General features: G+C 45.3%; 1 protein-coding gene across 1 annotated transcript in view; it reads left to right on the forward strand.

The window, feature by feature from the left end:
* Positions 1–4,504: 4,504 nt before the first annotated feature.
* Positions 4,505–16,393, forward strand: part of PDE6C (phosphodiesterase 6C) — a 48,069-nt gene continuing 36,180 nt past the window's right edge. Inside the window, exons 1-7 of the mRNA XM_047703304.1 lie at positions 4,505–4,939; positions 11,055–11,207; positions 11,311–11,400; positions 12,329–12,469; positions 13,699–13,773; positions 14,985–15,049; positions 15,150–15,216. Coding sequence (XP_047559260.1) covers positions 4,505–4,939; positions 11,055–11,207; positions 11,311–11,400; positions 12,329–12,469; positions 13,699–13,773; positions 14,985–15,049; positions 15,150–15,216 — 1,026 coding nt within the window. The remainder of the gene's footprint in view (positions 4,940–11,054; positions 11,208–11,310; positions 11,401–12,328; positions 12,470–13,698; positions 13,774–14,984; positions 15,050–15,149; positions 15,217–16,393) is intronic.

Here is a 16,393-nt window from a genome sequence, read left to right on the forward strand (position 1 = left end):
ATTAAATGACATAATATATGTAAGGGTCTTAGAAGAGGACATGGCACAGATTATATAATGTTAGCTATTCTATGATCACTTTTTTATTACCAATACCTTGTGGCTTATATTTCTAAAAATATTCTGAGTAAATGGAATGGAGTTTTCACATTGACCTGGTTATTGTTTCAGAGACTTTTATCTAAATAAATGATAATCAATGTCTGTAATATCTTAGAAATGCCTAAAAACTAAACAGTGACGTTCAACAAAGTCAATAAAACAGTGAAGTTCAGCAACGAACAGTGAAGTTCAAAAAAGTCAACATGTATTGTGTCGCATTAGAAATTCACTCTAAGTGGTCTGTTCGGTAATTCAAAAAAATATATTATTTGTTTCTTACCTTTTTTTTTCAGTGCCTCAGGCTGATGGGCCAGTAAGAGACACAAAGGTCTTGTGAGCTCACTCCTGTGATCCAGGAGGAAGGGCAATGAAGACGAGGGGATTCAGTCAAAGACAAGAAAAGGAGAGAGAGATTTGTGTTCATGCTACAAGGCAGACTTCCAGTACTTCCCTTTAAAAAAGTCTTTGTCTTGGGGCGCCTGGGTGGCTCAGTCATTAAGCGTCTGCCTTCAGCTCAGGTCATGATCCCAGGGTCCTGGGATCGAGTCCCGCATCGGGCTCCCTGCTCAGCAGGGAGTCTGCTCCTCCCTCTCCTAGGCCCCTGCTTGTGTTCCCTCTCTCACTGTGTCTCTCTCTGTCAAATAAAAGAAAAATTTTTTTTTTAATCTGTCTTTATAAAATGTCGTGCAGTAGGCAAAGTAGTCACCAGTGATCCCTTCATCTTGCTTGTTTTTTCTAACTAATCAATTGCCTGTTCCTGTCAATTGTTGCCTAGAATTGGGTCTCACACTTGTCCCTTACTTTTTCATTCCCAAGCAACCTCACGTGTAGCCTATGAAAGATAACCTTAAAAACTTTGTTTATGAATACATGAATTTATGTCAATTATATATGTTCATTATAGATATTTGAGAAAAATCAGATAAACAAAAAAGAAGGAAAAGATTCATGCGTTGAATCCCATCATTCGGGAATAATCACTATTACTATTTGGTACATATGCCTGGATATGTGTGTATTTATGTGGAATCATATTGCACAACTATCTTACAACCTACTGTATATCATAAATGTTCCTTCATATAAATAAATAGACCTTTACAGTAGGATTATTAATAAATGTAGCTCTCTATTCTGTGAATATAATGCTATTTATTTCCTCAACCTCCTATTGTTGAAAATCTAGGCTATTTCTGATCTTTTACTTTTATAATTGTACTTTTGATGAACACCCTGGTAACTGCATTAATCACATACAGTCTTCTATTTCTGCAAGATAATTTTTTTTTTTTTTTTTTTTTACAGAGAGAAATAACAAGTAGGCAGAGAGGCAGTCAGAGAGAGAAGGGGGGGGGAGCAGGCTCCCCGCTGAGCAGAGAGCCTGATGCAGGGCTCCATCCCAGGACCCTGAGGTCATGACCTGAGCCAAAGGCAGAGGCTTAACCCACTGAGCCACCCAGGCGCCCTCTGCAAGATAAATTCTTAAAAGCAGAATTGCAGGGTCAAAGTCCATACACATTTTTAGGGTATTTGATAATGAACCAAATGCAATGTAGCTTCTTAATCTTATACCTACGTATAATGTTCCTTTTCTCCAACCCATCTTTCTAAGCACTACCAGATTAAGTTTGTAGAAAAGGACACTTATAATGTTTTGCCCTGTCGCCCCCAAACTCTCCAGGGTCCAAAATCCTCAGCCCAGCTTCTGAGGCTCCTGTAATCTGAGCCCATTACTCTACATCCCCATGCTATTGCTTCTGCTGTTACTACCACCTGGAACACACCTCCTTCCCACCCCCCCATCTCTGCCCTTTCTAGATAGGATCCCTTCTCTGCACTCTCATAGCCATGTTTAGGGATCTCCCTTCCGGCATTTATCATATTCTGTTCCATACTTCATGGATCTTTCTGTGCTGCTCTCATCTCCCTTCTCCACCACAAGTGCTTGTGAAACTACAACCGAGGCTTTCTCATCCCCTGCATCCCCAGAGTACAAGTGTCACAGTCAGGATTGACCCAACTGTGCTGCCGGCAACAGGCAGCTCTCATCTCTGAAAGGCTAAAAATGAGAAAGATTTCTTTCTCACTCATGCTACCTGTCCATCTCAGGTCAGCAGGGGCCTCTGTTCCAGGACATCCTCACTTGGAATCAGGAGACCCCTCCATCTGGAACTGATGTGGCAGCGGGGAGAATGGAGAGTTCAGGATTTATGCTGGCAAGAAATTGTTCTTACCTGGAAGAGACATTTATGACCACATCCCAGAGGCAAAGTTTGTCACATGACCTTGACAGGGGAATAGGGCAGAAAAAAAAGAATCTTCCCATATAACTGGGAGGAGAAGAGAATCAGATGAGGGGGAACATGAAGTCTTTACCACAGAAGCTAATATGGCGGCTTGTTTATAATGGACAATTAATAGATAATGTGTTGAGAGAATGAGTGAACCACGAATCCACAAGTAGTTACAAAAACAAAAGAATGGTGAACAATAACAGACTATGTTTCATTTTTAAATTAATTTTCATTTTTTATAAGTAGAGGAATGTTAACATCTATGGTTAGTTTGTTTTTCCTTTTAAGTGTATATCTGCATATGGAATACAGATACCTATTTTTTCCTCTCTCTGGGTACGAGGGAAGCGTGGAACTGGGGAATTGTGAGCCCACAACATACTTTTGGTAGAAATTGGAACTGTGCCATGGTCACACAAAGTAACTGGGTAGAAGTGTCCCATACTGTGTTAGAATGTCATGGTCCCCTAGGAGGGGTGACTGGGTTGACTCAACTCCTTTCTCTTAGAAGATATATCTCTGCATTATTTTAATTATAATGAGATGCTAATAGGATGTTACGCAGTTACTAGTACTCTGAGGAGGACCCTCTTGAGACTACACTGAGTGTGACAGAGGAAGACACAAGAAAAGGTTTGCGCTTGGCAGGGTTCTTGAGGCGGCAAGTCAACTCAACACTAAGAAGCCACACAGCTGGACAAATGCCAGTTTGAGTTCAGTTCCCCTGGGAAAACCGCGTTCCCACCAAGAACCTCTGGTTTACTCACCTAGAACCTGCAACCTCAGTGGATGTCTTTTTCTTTTCTGATAAGGCTATTATCACTCTATCAAGGTAAGCTTAAAGTTTAACAAAGTAAATGAAACCCATGGGATTTCTGTCTTTGAAATGGACTTAAATGTGGGTCTAACACGAACTTTTAGAGTTCCTGTACCGTGTGTGTTCATTTGAGAGAATCTGCCACAAAGTTTGCATTGTTGTATTGAAATGCTAGAAGACCTCGACGAAGTTTGAAATCAGCATTTAAATATTCAAGGAAATTGGTTCATGAAATGTGTTGTTTGACTTATTAGTTGTATAATAATGTTTAAATATTTGGGAAAGTGTGCTTAATCAATGTAAAAGCTTAATAAACTAAACATTAAACACAACTAAGTAGTGGTAAGTGTTTTTCCATGCCTAACCCCACTGAGACGTTAGAGATCCTAGCAACAGACAAGACAGGTTTTATCCACTAGATTTAACAGACTGTGTCTTGGAGCAAAAATGCATGAGGCTGGCTATTACTACTCAAAACAAAATCCAAACTATGATGTGTGGCAGGAAGACCCAGTTAGCAGGTGCACTGGCTGCCTTTTATAATCATGTCTTTTGATAAGGATTATTGTTTACGTTGTGGCTTGATAAGGCTTGGATCACGGGCAAATGTTTTGCCATGTTCACCTTTCTAGAACAAGATTAAGATTTGTTCCTTTAAAACACTCCCAAGGTCAAGCTTTGAAATGAGGGGAATTGAGAGGTGAAGGTTTTAGAAAAAGGCCAGGCAACTTGGATGACCGTAGGACTTTTAAGAGAAGGAAAGATTAATATTCCATTTTATGTTGCATTGATGTTAAACCCTTCCGTCTCCCCCAAAGGCTCATTAAAGTTGCCATATAAATAAGCAGACCCTTCCAAGGTCTAATAGTTTGGATTTTGTTTTGACAAAATGTACCCATTAATGATAGGACAATTGATGATTCTCCCTTCACTGATTTTTCTGGAATAGTCACCTCGACTTGCCACTTGCCTGGCTGATCTAAGATGTTCTGAGGACTTATGAGCTAAGAATGCTTAGGGATTTCATGTCCTGAAGAGCTCTTTAATCCTATGCTCCCTGAATCCTACTCTAAGCCAGACCTTCTGTCACAGCCCAAGAGCTTCCGGCAGTTTTTTTTTTGAAAGCTCTGCTGAGCAACCATTCTGCTCCATCTTTGGGGGATCCTGTGAGGGGCCCTGTAGGGTTTCCTCAGTGACTTCGACCAGGATGTAGTTCCTTCTGGGCACTCTGTCCCAGGGGGTGCTCTGAGGGTCTCCCTCTCTGAGCCAGAGCAGCGAAGCAAACCACACCATGGGTGAGATCAGCCAAGAGGCCGTGGAGAAATACCTAGAGGACCACCCCCAGTTTGCCAAGGAGTACCTCGCCCAGAGGCTGGGGGAAGCCCCCGGGGACAGCGGGCCGCTGTCGTCGGCCGAGGAGTGGGCCCTGTGCTCTGAGCTGATGCTGGCCATGCAGGAGGAGATGGCCAGCCCAGAGCCCATGGTGCACCGGGCCCTGGGGAAGTTGGCACAGCTGCTGCAGGCCGACCGCTGCAGCTTCTTCGCCGGCCGGGCCCGCAACGGCACGCCCGAGGTGGCCTCCAGGCTGCTTGACATCACCCCCACCTCCAGGTTTGAAGATAGCCTGGTGGTCCCTGAAAGAGAAGTTGTGTTTCCGTTGGACATCGGGATAGTGGGTTGGGTTGCTCACACGAAGAAAGCCATTAATGTCCCAGATGTGCAAAAGGTAGGTGGCTTTGTGACAGTGGGGCGGACCGGATATCTTGGCAGGGTCGGGGAAGAACCAGTGGGAAAGAGCTGGGAGCTGGTGGGGTGGGTTGGGGGGGTTGGGGGGGCAGCCTGCGGCATGGGGTTGTCTGTAACCTGAGGAGTAGGAACAGTGAGGAGAGGATCCCCTAGGCGGACGGTTGCCAGAGTTAGCAAATAAAGACACAAGATGCTCAGTTCAAGTTGGATTCCAGGTCAACAATGAGTGAGTTCTCAGCGGGTGTCCCTTATAGTGTCGGGCATTTTCTCAGGCAAACTTAGCAGGGCCAGGTGCATTCCACACCTGCTCCCTTACATATCCTCCCAGCTCTGGAGACTTCATTTCTGGACAGCCTGGCAAAGCGGCCCATGCTGGTGAGATCCAGTGCCTGACACTGAGACCTGTGAGCGGCTCCCCACACCTCTCACTCACAACCCTTTCAGGTCCCTCAGTTCTTTGGGATGGACTAGCTCATAAATGGATTCTTTCACTTACGGACCAAATGCACAGAAAGAACAAAGAATGCCATTTGAAAGTTCAGGTGTTGACATTTGGATTGTGAAAAATGTAAATTTGGATGATAAACACAATTGACACCCCCCGTAAGTCAGCTTTATCCAGAATCACCTCCAATCACATGGTGTGGTCCTGAGATAGCCTACTGTGCAAACACACCGCTGGTTTTGTGCTTTTAAAAACAACAACAACAAATCAATCTTCTTATCACCACAGTGGGGTTGCTTGTTAAAAAAAAAAAATACAAATTTGGAAGGAATGTAAATCACTCGTGAATGGGGGCAGCTGGGAGGCAGGAGGCTAATCCCCCATGTGCCTCCTGAAGCTGATTATAGGAGCAGGGCCTTCCTGCGGTTCCAGAAGGCACAGAAGTCGTCAAACATTAGCAACACTCTGCAAACAGGCCCAGCACAACCCCCCAGTGCAAGGGTTGCCCTCCACCACCGCAGAGTGGTCAGTCCTTTCTAATCCCTGGCTTCAGGGAGGTCAAGCTGGTTTCAGGTAGCTTCTGTCACTAACTGCCGCTGTGCCTGTGACTGCACTGGTTTGTCCCCTTTAGGCAAAATTCTCCAGACACCGATTAGGAGGCTATGCCTACACACCCTGAGGTTTTCTCACAGGGTAGTATGCTTCCTGCCAGTCCCCAAGCGAGCGAGCCCATCTCCAAAGTTACTAGGACTTCAAACTTAAGAAAGTGACATGCAAGTTTTTTTTTCTGAAAAAAAAAATTGTTTAAAGAGATGGATAAAATGATTTCTGTTGTAATGCGTTATCAATGAGCCCAGTTCGCATGTTGAGAAGAGAATGATGGCAGAGAACTGCTGGGAAGAGCAGGCAGCCTTGGTGTGTCGCTGTCCATGGTGAGCATCGCCGGGTGGACAGAGCAGGAAATGGAGGTGGGCGGGGGGCCATGTTGTCCCCTTGTCCTTTTCCTTAAAGACTCCCTGCTATTGTGAGCAGGATGGAGAAGTGTTGAGTCGAAGACAGACACCTTCTTCAGCTCAGATGAGAGACAGAGGCCTCATTTGCTTTCCATTTCTATCACTTGTAAATATTTTTTTCTTATGGAAAGAAGAGTGGTGCTTTTCAATTCCAAATGCACATTTAAAATTGAATCTGGAGCACTTAAGAAAATACTGTCCAAGATGCAATAGACCAATACACCAGACTCTGAGGGGTTGGGATACAGGCAACAGCATTTTTAAAAAGCTCTCCAGGTGATTCTAAAATGCAATCAGTATTGAAAACCACTGGTGTGTTGGGTGAACAGAGTGGGGTGGAAATTGGATTTCAGAGCAACCGGAGGATCCTCCATGGCAGGGGCTCCAGGAATCTTGAACTGACTCTTTCCCTGGGGCAGACGGGAAGCTGAGGTCACAGGGGCTGTATCTCACCCAGAGGCCATGGTATGGTCAGTGAGTGAGAAGGGCTGGGCCAGACCAGGCGCCTTCACTCTGCGTCCAGCTCTCTTTCTACGCTCCACTGACCCCCACATCCCTGCACCTTGCCAGACTTGAATCGCTATAATAAAATCTGCAAAAAGAAAAAAGAGGGAAACCAATGTTTTCATGAAATTTCTACTCATTCTTACCTTCTCATTGTATTTGACCATTTGTAAAGCATGTTCACATTCTTAATCTCCTTTGATTCTGGCAAAGATCCTGTGAGGAACAAGGGACCATATTTTTATTTCCATCCTGTACAAGGAAGAATCTGGTCAAGGCCAATCAGGCAGGATGTGACAGGTCTGGGGCCATAACTTGGGTCTTCTGAGGCCTCCCCCTCTTCTACCACACGTGGCTTCTCTCCGGTTGGCAATGTGGGCATCAGACAGACCTCATCACAGATGTGGGTTTGAGACTAGGTAACTATGTGATAGATTACATTTCTGCACCTGAGGCATGGAGGTAAATAAATATACAGATTAAATAAACATAAAGTGCCTGACTCCTAGTAGGTGCCCAGTAAACGACAACCATGATAATACTGTATTTAGGCCCAGGGGTGTTTGGGGGCTAGGTGTAGGTGCCCCAGAAAAGGGTCACTGATTATCGCCTGTTTTTAAAACAGGTTAAAAGACAGGAAAACTTTTAATAACAGGAAACAGAGAGATATCCTCCTCAGGTTAATTATTTCTTTTTCTATTGGAAAAACTGCTGGTTAATTCTATGGGTGGTTCTCGTACTGACTGTGGTTTAAAAGAAAGCCACAGGAGAAGTCCTAAGTTTTCAATAATTAACAGAACACCTCTAGCTCCCATTCCCCTCTTCCTTCCGTTCTTTCTTCTGACTCCTGGTCTCGAGGAATAATGATACTTAATCAGAATTTAACAATGCTGAGATTGGATGAGGGACCCGGTCAGTCTGCTGCTGGACACAGTGTTTCCCAGATGCCTTCAGTGACTTCTTTGAAGGTCTACCCAGGGGAGTTTGCGGATCTGAAGCAAACTTCACTAGGGATTGTTTGAGCTAGTGAACCTGAAAGCCTCGCCTTGCCTACCTGCCATCTGATGGATGGTTTTTTTTTTTTTTTAAAGATTTTATTTATTTATTTGACAGAGAGAGATCACAAGTAGACGGAGAGGCAGGCAGAGAGAGAGAGAGAGGGAAGCAGGCTCCCTGCTGAGCAGAGAGCCCGATGCGGGCCTCGATCCCAGGACCCTGAGATCATGACCCGAGCCGAAGGCAGCGGCTTAACCCACTGAGCCACCCAGGCGCCCCTGATGGATGGTTTTATGTAGGGCTTTCTGATACAATAATAAGCATTACATTTTGAAACACATGTCATTTTTTCGAAATAGCCAAATGAACTTAGGAATACTTCCTTGTGTTTAGAATCTAGAATCAAATAGCATGGAGCTTTGAAGCTGACGAGGAAAGTGTGTTTGCAAAGAAACGCGCCTGCCTGATCATCCCATGGTGTGTGTGCATCTGACCTGGCATTTGATTATTCATTTAGTGGTCAAGATTGCTGTGTAAACAAAGGGGATTGTAACCCATAATGGGTTGTAGGTTAGGAGGAAAATGGAATGCGAGTGGGTTGGGCAAGCAGTGGATGAAGAGAAAGGAGCTAACAAAGTCTGGAGATGTCCTGGCCTCAGAGGGAAGATGTTACCAGATGCAGAGAGAATGGCAGATCAGGAGGTTAGGAAAGAAATGTGGCTGTTGAAGGCGGGGAGTGGAGGTAGGGGAGGGGGGTGAGGTGGCAGAGACCGGCCCTCAGACAAACGCATGCTTCCGGGCATAGGGCATAGAAGGCCTACAATGATAAGAGCATCTATTTTCTTCTGTGGTTAGGACTGGTTACAAAAGCTAGAACTAGAAGCAGAATGGCCCTTGCGTAAGAGAACTTCTTCTCATCCAGGGAGGCCCAATAAAATTCCAGGTGTCTTTTCCCAGTAATTTTTGAGCACCTGCCATATGTCAGACACTTTTCGAAGTGCTCTACCCACACTGTGTTAGCCTACGTGTCAGGGATTCTAGAGTCCACACCGTCAGGCTTCCTATTTCCACAAGGCTATATAGCATGCCCGGGTTCACTCAGCGGGTGAACCGGGGTCCTGTTTTAGCCGGGGATCTCTGACTCCAGAGTCTTCTTCAACATTAGGTGACGTGGCCTCCTAAGTAAAGAGTTGGTTTGTATGGGTCCACACTGGGAAATGTAGAAAGATCTGGGATAAGGGGCTGCCTCTGACTCCCTTAGCATCTCACCATTCCTAACCGGGTCTTCTGCAGGAGTGATTCACCCACTAAGAGGACAGATTCCTGGGGAAGACAGATTCTACTCTAGGAGGCTGGGGGTCAGTGGGTCTGCTGGGAGGTCTGCAAATCTGAGTGTGTCTGCAGGGGTCTGTGAGGCAGAGCCCAGGTCCACTGCTGAGCTGAAGGTTCTACTGGCCAATGAGCCCTGCTCCCTGGGTGAGATTCTGGCCCAGAAGTCACACACCAGAGGACTCCCATATTTTTAATTTTGGAAACTAAACAGAGTCCAGCTCCTAGGGGGTTGTGTTAACCATCAACACAAGGAAATGAAAATAATACAACCTATGAAAGGAAAACCCCATTCAGTCTGGCCAGTGAGTCTCAGAATCAGGCAGAAAGTTTAGTTCCAATGGAAGGAGACTCGGGTTCAAAGATGAGATAGTATGAACCAGGGAAGGCTGTGTCTACACCCATCTAGAGTGGGCGATCCTCTAACTTACAGCCCATAAGAACCGCTGTCCTTGACCCTCTGAAGCTCTTCCTTTTGGGAACATTGCCACACTCATCACTCTGCCCTTTCCATGGTTAGGGTGTTAGAATCATCTCTCCCATCTACTGCATGAGGCTTGTGTCTGGGAAGATCCACTTCCTCTCTCCCACGGACAGAGGGAGAGAGAGAGAAGGAGAGAGAGAGAAAAACATGTATGAAAGATGTTGGCTTGGTAGAACATTAAAAACTGATAAGCATCTGGTGCTGGCAAGAGGGCCCCTTCACCCATGACCAGTGGAGTAAGATTTCCCACCATTTATAACAGTCATCGGTGTAAATACAAACTGCATATATCAGTGGCTCCCGTGAAAGAGATTTTTCACCTCAGGATCCATCCCATAAAATGAAAGCAAGAGTGATTAATGTGGCATTGTTTTCAGTGAAGAAAACCACGGAGTCAGTGGAGAGTGGCTGAGCGTACCACGGGCCTCCCACACTGGGCAGTACTGGGTAGGAATCTAGAGGCTGAATTCACTCTCATTTGCACAGGTCTGGAGGGAAGTCTGTAAAGTATCATTATAGGTTGCAAGCATGGTGTGAATTAGAAAGAAAAATTTTATAAAAAAGAAAAAACTTTTGTCCAAGAGTTAGAGAAAGGCATACAAGGAAACATACTGGGACACCCAGTGGCTCAGTCTACTAAGTGTCTGCTCTTGGTTTTGGCTCAGGTCGTGATCTCACGGTCCTGGGACGGAGACTGGGGTTGGGCTCCCTGCTTAGCAAGGAGTCTGCTTGCCTCCCTCTCTCTCTGCCCCTCCCCTCACCTGCAGTTTCTCTCTCAAATCAATCAATCAATCTCTAAAAAATAAAGGGAAAAAAAGGACACATACCAAGCTGTTAACACCAGTTCTCTCAAGTCAGCAAGATTAGAAGAAGTTTGAGGAGTCATTCATTTTTTCTTTATGTTATAGTGTACTGGTTGTCTGGTTTCACGCACATTTTACTCTCACAATTAGAAAGCTGAGTTCCGTGGCCCTACACCTGTAATCCCAGCTGTGACTCTTTCCCTGCACACCTTCTGTCTGTTGTAACCCTGTTTCCTCTTAGCAACCCACTTTCCTCTTGGCCATGACCTTACCTCCTTTCTCTTGGCCCTACCACAGCCTTGCCTAGATAGGCCATAGCTCAGGTGGGAGACGCTTAACCTGAAACACGTGAGTTCGCTCTGTGCAATCATAGGATGGGGGTGTGGGCAGGACCGCTGTGCTGGAGCCCTGGTCGCCTGTGCAGACGAGGTTTGGACTAGAGAGAACATTCTGGTGCCATTCTTAGACTTACGCTTCATGGTCCTGTACTGCTTTGGCAAACGTGTGAATGTGTCTTTCAGAACAGCCACTTCTCTGACTTCATGGACAAACAAACTGGCTATGTCACAAAGAACCTGCTGGCAACTCCGATCATGATGGGCAAGGAGGTTCTTGCCGTGGTTATGGCGATTAACAAAGTAAACGCCTCTGAATTTTCCAAACAGGATGAGGAGGTAATGCTACCCTGGGCATCCAGCTGGAGGCTCAGGGAATTTATTTCTTATTTAATGGAGAGAGAGATACCATAGCTAATTTGTTTTTCTCTGCTTCCTGTAGATCTTTTGCAAATACCTCAACTTTGTTTCTGTCATCCTAAAGCTTCATCATACCAACTACCTATACAGCATTGAATCCCGAAGAAGCCAGGTACTTGGAAGTTGACCTTCCTCACTCCATGCTTTCCTGTTCTGACAAAGGGACCCAGAGGCAACAAGCCCAAACCCTTCCTATCGCTCTTGAGGGTTTAAGTCACGTGGAACTGATTCCAAGACTTTAGTCCTGGCTGTCTTCTCATGTCCGCCCCTGCCTCCCACCCCCACCTCCCTGCTCCTCCATCTGTGTGTACAACTGGCTTCCCTCGTCTTTATCCTGGGTAGCCATGGTTTCTTCTGTGAGATAATTATAGTACCTACCCCATGTGGTTGTTGTGATCATTTGATCATTACATGAATTCATCCATACAAAGCTCTTAGGAGTTCCTGGTCCATATGGAAGCTATTAATTTCAGGAGCAAATCCCTCTTCTGAAGTCTGTTGCCTCCTTGAGCCAGAGGGATATGGAACAACATTGGGAACCAGGGAACCAGGCCATTCTCTGGATGTCAGTTTCTTCATCTGTATAATGGTGGGAGAGGGGTGGGGATGAAGGGCTTCCAATGTCCCCTCCTAGCCAACTGTCCAGATGAGGTTACCTCTGAGTAGCTCAGGACACGTGGAAGGAGGCATATGGATTTCTGCCCCCCAGGGGAGCAGCAGGTGCCAGGGCATCACCAATACTGGACTCTCTGCCTAGAGACTGTCTCTGCTTCCAATGTGAGGTCACCGGCCCTTTGACATTGGGGACCAGTCATGGTGTACCGCTTTCAGAGACCTTCACCTTTGCACAGGTCTGCTCATCATCCCACTCAGAGAATCTGAGTAGTGGATCAGACATGACCAAGTTCAAAAATGAAATTGCATTGTTTGATGATACATGTTCTTTTATTCAAGGCACCTCCTACTTTCTTTCAGCAAATGCTCTACCTCTTCACTGTGAGTTTTGTTCTAAGTGTTTTCTTTTTATTTCCCCCTTTCAGATCCTCATGTGGTCGGCCAACAAAGTGTTTGAAGAGCTCACAGATGTGGAGCGTCAGTTTCACAAAGCACTCTACACAGTTAGAACATATCTGAATTGTGAGCGGTACTCCATCGGACTGCTGGACATGACCAAGGAGAAGGTCCTCATCACTCCATTACATTTTTGTTTCCTCCGAAATCATCTATACAACACCCACCACATGAAATGTGATCCATTAAAAAATGGATACTATTCACACACAATATATGATGTTCATTTTTCATCTTGTTTCATTAATTCGGTTGGAGCGCTCCTAGCTGAACATAAGTAATGAATACTATATCTTTTACATTCTTATTCTCCATGTGAATGGAAGTTACTTTTATCAGAGTAACTGTTCTAAGTGGATAAACACAGGACTAGGTGTCAGGAGTGCTGGGCTTTGATCCTGGCTCTGGGACTTGGTGGTTGAGTGTATTGGTTGGGGTACTTTGGGCTGCAAGGAACATCAGACCCAGTAAGTAACAGCAAGAGAGTTATTATCTCATTTAACAAGAAGTCCCAAGATCAGGCAGTGTAAGGCTGGGTCATTCAGAGCTCAGTACAGTCATCAAGGTCCCAAGGGCTTCCTGTTTACCCTGGCATGGTCTCCACTGTCTGCAGCATGTTGACAAGGTCTCCCCTTGGGGGTGACAAGTTGGCTGATGCAGCTCCAGAGGTAGCACACAGAGAAGAAGAAACTGGGAGGTGCCTCCTGCAAATGTTACTTCCATTACCTTTCATCCAAGGGATGCCCTTCCTGAGAAGGGCTCAGCAGACTTCCCCTTTCGCTGCTGTCCAGGACTGGCTGTGTGCCTGCCTCCAACTAATCTCAGGCACCTTATAAAGGCCACTCAGGGGCTGTGCAGGCCCCTCTGCCTTGAGAAAATGACCTCCTGATGCCTAAATAAAATGGGGGTCTGTTAGAGAGGAAGAGGGGGAGAATAGATGTTGGGTAAGGCAGCCTGCACTGTTGGCCACCCCACGTGACCTTGGCCAAGCTTCTTAACCTACTTAGATTTAGTTTACTTATCTATAAAAGAGCTGCTGGCTACTGAGTCCCTTTACCTATGTGTCAGGGTTGGTGCTCTGCATGTGTAGCTCATTTAATCCTCACAACCACCCTATAGTATAAATTCTATTATTATCCGTGTTTTACAGAGGAAAAAGGCTAAGAGACTTCACTGTCTCAAGTTCGTAAGCAGTATTGCCGGGAATTATAGGTCTTTTTCAGCTCTAAAATTCCAGAATTCTAAATTAACATAAAATATGCAAAGCCATGAAATCACAGAAGACATGGTAGGTCATGGAACAGTTTGTTTGATAATATTTAAATATAATTGCTTCCAGGAATTCTATGACGAATGGCCAATCAAGCTTGGAGAAGTCGAGCCTTATAAAGGTCCAAAGACCCCGGATGGCCGAGTAAGTGCCAACATCTTCCTCTGTGCTATGTGTGCTTGGTACAGGGCACCAGAACCAGCAGAGAGGAAAGAGCACTGGTCTGAGAGGCCCTGGGTCCTAGTCCCATAAGTTTTGGTGGGACCTCACTGTAGTAGAAAGAGCACTGGACAAGGAGTTTGACGTCCACGTCTCCGCTCTGCCCAAGCCAGCTGGGTGGTCCTTGCCTAAACTCATTGTTTACCTCTCAATTTCCTTTTCTGTATAGCTGGGCTTGGTGAATCAGTAGTTGTCAAGAGGGAAGGACACATTAGAACCACCGGCCTAGTTTTTGAGCACCCAGTGCCTAGGCTCTCCTTCAAACCTGCTAGATTGGAGACTCCAGATGAGGGATGGATTGGATTAAATTTGCCCCTTGCCAGCAAGCTTCAGAGGGCAGGAACAATGTCTGACCACCATATTCCCAGCAGAGGAAAGTGAGGGTACTGGGATGGAATGTGTCCCAGCCTCAGGTTCTTCATCTGCCTAAAGTAGAGAGACTAGTTCTCCAGTCCCTCCCAGCTTTGATGAAGCACCCAATGAATCCTGTTCCTGAGGCACCTGCTCCTATCGGCCAGTGCTGGAAGGTGGGAAGCGTTCATTGCATAGTGGAGAAGGGAGCAAACACATTGGCCGAGCTTGAGAAATGACATGCTGTGTTCCACTACTAGTTATCAGTCAGGTATTTCCAGACAATAGAAAGGGATCAGTTAAAAGTAAAACAAGAGTCGTTTGAAAGTTGTGTGGATAAATTCAGCTTTAAAAATTTAGCTGCACAGGGGCGCCTGGGTGGCTCAGTGGGTTAAGCCTCTGCCTTTGGCTCAGGTCATGATCTTAGGGTCCTGGGACTGAGCCCCACATCAGGCTCTCTGCTCAGGGGGGAGCCTGCTTTGCCCTCTCTCCCTCTGCCTGCCTCTCTGCCTACTTGTGATCTCTGTCTGTCCAATAAATAAATAAAATCTTTTAAAAAAATAAAATAAAATTTAACTGCATAGGCTTGTTTGTGTGGCTAATGAGCCACTAGTATTTCCAGTCGTAGCGTGAGCTTGTAATCAGGATGTGAGCAGTGGCTGCGGTAGTTACACAAAGCAAGCATAAAATAAGGCACAATTAAATGAGCCTTAAAGTACAAGTTCGCTGATGAAAAGTCTTTTCTTTGGGAAATAAGATTGTCCTAATAATCTCTTTCCTTTTAGGAAGTCATCTTTTATAAAATCATTGATTACATTTTACATGGAAAAGAAGAGATCAAAGTGATTCCGTGAGTACTGTCCTGAGGCAGCAGGAGTTGCCATTTTGTTTTTGTGCACGTTGCGTGTCTCTGTATGGCAATGATTCTCTTTCTTCTCATCTTCCTTAAGGACCCCCCCTGCAGACCACTGGACTCTTGTTAGTGGGTTGCCAACATACGTTGCCGAAAATGGATTTGTAAGTTCCTGAACACATTCAAATCTTGAATAGTATTGGATGAAACTCTTACTAGCTATGGGATGGGAACGGATGTGAAAGTGAGATGCAGGAAGAAAGAATGACATGCCTCACAGGACGTGGGAGAGAGGACTCCTGGCAGTTGAAAGGAGGTTAACTAGAGACTTCCAAACTTGACACGAAAATATTTAGTCAACATGAGAGAGACCCATCCTTCCCCCCAACTTCTTACTCAGTAGTCATGCAAATTTCAGATGTCTTTTGAAGGTCTGTGACTATGATTCATGTTGGGTTTAATTTGATCTCAAGTACAGTTACCTTGGTCAAGACTTTCAAAGCATGGGAAATTACTGACAAAAGACAAAAATGTGTAAATGGAGGACATTGCCACTGACAGCCATGCAAAATGAGTGAGTTAATAAAGGAAGTGAAGAGTTTTACCTTGGTCTGTTAGGTTGGGGTGGGATGGGGTGGACAGATAGCCGGCCAGGTCTGGTGAAGAGAGTTCAGGTGTGGGGAGACAACAAACAAGAGGTCTCTGGTAGGTCCCATAAGTCTTAAGGTCAGAGAACTAGACTCACCACAGCTTTCCCACTCTTCTACCATACTCTCCTTCTTTCCATGGTGAATTTCTCTCCCTCGTTGGCCTTCTCTACCATCTGTGTCTTCTTTCGGCATCAAGATTCCTCCCTGCAAGAGAGTTCAGTGCTTCCAACATTTCTTTATGTTGGCATTTTCCTATCTTCCCCTTCACAAATCCAAGTTTCTATAATATATTTATAGCACTCATTTGCATATTTGGTTTTTCTTTAGTGTTGTCCTTGTGTTGTTGGCAGTGTTCATTCATCTTCGTTATTTAGTAAATGGGCATGTAAGTTATAGTGACTAATAGAGCCACTCGAGGGTCAGAGGTTAGCTAGATTAACCGGCTCAGTGTGAATATTGCTGGGTTTGGAATGGTAGCAGAGTAAGGAAAATTCTGGATGTGGCTGAAGTCTCTTCATACATCAGGGGGCTTTACTTTGGGGTTTCCGGGAGGCCTAAACCCTGGGTTCACTGGTTACGGGACCAGGTGGCCTCGAACAGATGACATGATCCCTTTCTCTAGAGTAGAGACATGCCATAGGGGAAGAAAAGGAAAAGGAGGGAAAAAACAAGTTTATTTCCTTTAGGAATA

The sequence above is a fragment of the Lutra lutra genome, chromosome 14 (assembly GCF_902655055.1).
Source record: "Lutra lutra chromosome 14, mLutLut1.2, whole genome shotgun sequence".
Taxonomy (NCBI): Eukaryota; Metazoa; Chordata; class Mammalia; order Carnivora; family Mustelidae; genus Lutra; species Lutra lutra.